Raw genomic sequence first — 3,977 nt, forward strand, 5'->3', positions numbered from 1 at the left:
GAGATATTGCGTAGGGAGAACAGAAGCAAACAGGGCTTGGACCTGAATGACAGCTAACAGGAAGAATACTATTTTGGCAAGGAATTAAATAATCATAATACATAAAAGTAAGAGCATACAGATAGGGAGTATTTTAAAAATTATGACAAAGGAAAAAAAAATAAAAATTATGACAAAGGAAGTGGGTTTCATTCACTAAGTAATGAAGATCAAGCAAGCGAAAAGACAACCCAGAGCAGTGGTCAGCAAACTGCGGCTCACGAGCCACATGCAGCTCTTCGGCCCCTTGAGTGTGGCTCTTCCACAAAATACCGACTTCTGTGCACGGGCCACGAAGTTTCAATCGCACGGTACGTGCGTGCCTGCACATGGTGTTTTGTGGAAGAGCTACACTCACGGGGCCAAAGAGCCGCATGTGGCTTGCGAGCCACGGTTTGCCGACCACTGACCTAGAGAATAGAGAAAGTATTTGCAAATCATATATCTACAAGTACAGCTTGTATCCAGAATACATAAAGGGCTCTTATTTTCAACAATTAAAAGGACAAATACCCAAGTAAAAACTGGGCAAAGGATTTGAATAAACATTTCTCCAAAGAGAATATACAAATGGCAAATAAGCACATGAAGCGATGCCCAACATCATTAGCCATTAGGGAGATTCAAAACAGAATAAAGGTACCACTTTGCACTTCTTAGGATAGTTATAATAAAAAAACTGGCAATAACAAGTGTTGGCAAGGATGTAGAGGGACTGGAAACCTCATTTATTTCCAGCAAGAATATACAATAGTGCAGGCAAGTTGGAAAGAGTTAGGCAGTTCCTCAGAAAGTTAAACTTAGAGTATCCTATGACTTAGCAATTCCACCCCAAGTTACCTAGCCAAGAGAACTGAAAACATGCCCACAAGAATATATATGAATATTCACCGCAGCATTATTCACAATATCCAAAAAGGGAAACACCCTGAAGGTCCATCTTCTGATGGATAAACAAAATGTGGTCTATCCATATAATGAAAGATTGCCCAGCCATAAAGATAATGCTACAACATGGATGGACCCTACAAACATTATGCTAAGTGAAAGAAGCCAGATACAAAAAGGCCACATATGGAATGATTCCATTTCTATGAAATGCCTCAAATAGGCAAATCCCTAGAGTCAGCAAGTAGATTTGTTGTTGCCAGGGGCTTGAGATGAGGAATGGAGAGTGACTGCTAATGGATATGGGGCTTCTTTTTGGGGTGATGAAGATGTTCTGGAATTAGGTGATAGATGTAAAACTTGGGAACATACTAAAAACCACTAAACTGTACACTTTAAAAGAATAAAATTTATACTTCTCTATCAAGTATTCAAAATATGACTATTCCCTATCAGTCTCTTTACTGCTTCTAGAGAAAGGTATGCTTATTTTTTTTACCTCCATTTCCCTGCTCAAGGCACCCTCTCTCCAGTCTATCTACCCATATCTAACCAATCCTCAGAGTTATGTCGACATAAGTTCCGAATCCTCAGCCAGTTGTCACCTGGTTTCTGCTCTTCTCACACTCTCGACCCTCTTGCGGCACACTGATTCTAAACACATACTAGCTTTACGGACATTTTACAGTTCTATGTATATTTAATTTCTCTGACAAAAAGTGATCACAATAAAGACATTGATCTTATAACATTTTAATGGTTTTCAAAGCAGCTTCATATACACAATCCCATTTTAATCCATATAATAATCTTTAAATGATTTATCTCCCTATAAGATAAAAAAAATTAAATTTAAAGAGATTACGTGATTTGTTTAACATAATACAGCTAGTAGGTGTTTGGACTCCATGTACAGCATTTTTTTTCTCACTACATTAAGGGACTTACAATGTGAGAGTAGATCATGTTCCTTATTTTCTGGATGACCCTCAATATCTAGCATGCTCCTTATCTGGGCTATGGATATAATAGGAACTCAGTATAAACATAATGAATGTATTAAATTAACAATGCGAGCCAATCAGGACAGAGGTAGATCTGGAAACCTTTTGTAAAGGCTCTGATTTCCAGTGGGAATGGTAACATTTCTACAACTGATCTTACTTAGAGACAGCCATGCAGAGAGCGGGGGTTTCACTCCCACTGTATCACTAACATGCCTGGCTCTAAAAGGATTGTCTTGGGAACAGAAGCAATGTGGAGTAAAAGTTTAGCCTCCAAAGCTAAGCGTGGCCCATTATTTCATTGCCATATTCCCAGTGCTGCAATCACTGAAATGAAGGTACTTTCAACAAAATACCTTTTGCCTGCCCCAAAATAACTTATAAAAAGTGTAAGCATTTGTATAAAGTCTAAATCCAAATTATATTGCAGGAGATTAAGGTTTTTATGTAAAATGAACTAAAACAAATCATTGTACTTTAAAAATTCCATATCTAGTACTGCTTATTATTTTAATTACCTATCCCATTACTCAAGGACAAAAGGACAACATATATATCTTTATAAATGACAAAAAATTTAATAGGGTTAGAAATATAATCCTATAAATTAGATCTTTAGAGAATTTTATTTCTTGCGAATATGATTTTCAAGAATATAGCTAGTTACAGATATTTATTTTTGTCTCAGTTGAGTTAAAGAGCAGCATACCTAGCACAGTGCTCTCATTAGAAGACCCTCTACCACCACCATCAGCACTATGGACCCACATACGTGAGTATACAACCTGTCATTTGTATTGATGACATTAATTAAAAGCAAAATCACCTAAAATTGGTAAGAATTCTAATAAGAACAATATTGTTTTGACAAAGCAAAAAACATGAAAGTAAAGACACTAAGCTAATTAGTTATTCATATGGAACTATAGCATAAAGACCAAATCTATTACCTTTTACAATAAAACTCTTCAACAGTGTATTTATTGTATCTTTCTCTGATTTTTAACTCTTAATCTAACTTGTTAAGTGAAAAAATAGTAGATAATTATTAAAATGAAGATTATATATATCTTACCATACACTCCTTTGTCTAAAAGTAGTAAAAATTCATCCACAGCATTGCGCATCTCATATTCAGTCAGATCCAACAGTGAAACAACTTTGAAATCCAGCTGTCTTAACAAATTGGTCAATTCGTACACATCCACCAAAGGAGCTTTAAGCTTGGGGTGCTCCCAGTAATTCATGTTTCCTATCAAAAGGGCAACCTTGTCCTTAGCTGTTAAAAAAGGGGGAGAGAGGGAATTAAAGAAGGATAGAAGAATTAAAATAAGACCCATGGAAATGATATCATTATAATAAAAAGTATGCTTTACAATTAGGAGTTCATTATTATTTAATTTCATCTTAGGATGATCACTTTATGCAGCAGACCAACATACTGAGGACCACAAAGGCTAATAAATCAAACAACTGAAATTAAACTTATTGAGACTTTTGAGAATCAGGCAAAAGATATTTATTAGCTGCATATGAAATATATGGATAACTAATATAAAAGTATACTTTTATTGAAGTACAACAAAAGTAAAGAATATTATTATAATTCAACTAGGCTTTTAGAGCAAATTTTAACAAGGTATGTTTGAAATTGGGTTCCCATCAAATTAGGTTCTGTTTTGCTGACAATGGAAGATGCTAAACTAAAGAAAAAAGAAAAAAAAAGAGGAACAGGAAGAATTTGAAACAGAGCAAGTAAGGAGAAATACCAAAGAGGACAAAAAAGCAGCAACTTAATAAGTACTGCATCTGTATTTTTTCAGGTGACATATTGTCTTCTCTTGGCCTTAAAAAATTTTTTTTTTTCCATTTGGGTGAGATGCAGTTACTTTAGGGATATGCGAAGACTTTTGTACGAATATGTGTTTTGTTTTTAAATATTTTTTTTTATTTCAGAGAGAGGAAGGGAGAGGGTGAGAAAAAGAGAGAGAGAGAGAGAGAGAGAGACATAGAGAAACATTGATGTGAGAGAGAAACATTAATCGG

The 3,977-nt window shown here is 35.2% G+C and overlaps 1 protein-coding gene across 1 annotated transcript in view; it reads right to left on the reverse strand.

Annotated features, from left to right (window-relative positions):
* The window catches only part of MALT1 (MALT1 paracaspase), a 52,195-nt gene that overhangs the window by 11,842 nt on the left and 36,376 nt on the right, over window positions 1-3,977 (reverse strand). The window contains exon 10 of the mRNA XM_015564501.1: window positions 3,007-3,210. Within this exon, the coding sequence (XP_015419987.1) occupies window positions 3,007-3,210 (204 nt within the window). The remainder of the gene's footprint in view (window positions 1-3,006; window positions 3,211-3,977) is intronic.

This window comes from Myotis davidii, unplaced genomic scaffold (assembly GCF_000327345.1).
Source record: "Myotis davidii unplaced genomic scaffold, ASM32734v1 scaffold38, whole genome shotgun sequence".
Classification (NCBI taxonomy): Eukaryota; Metazoa; Chordata; class Mammalia; order Chiroptera; family Vespertilionidae; genus Myotis; species Myotis davidii.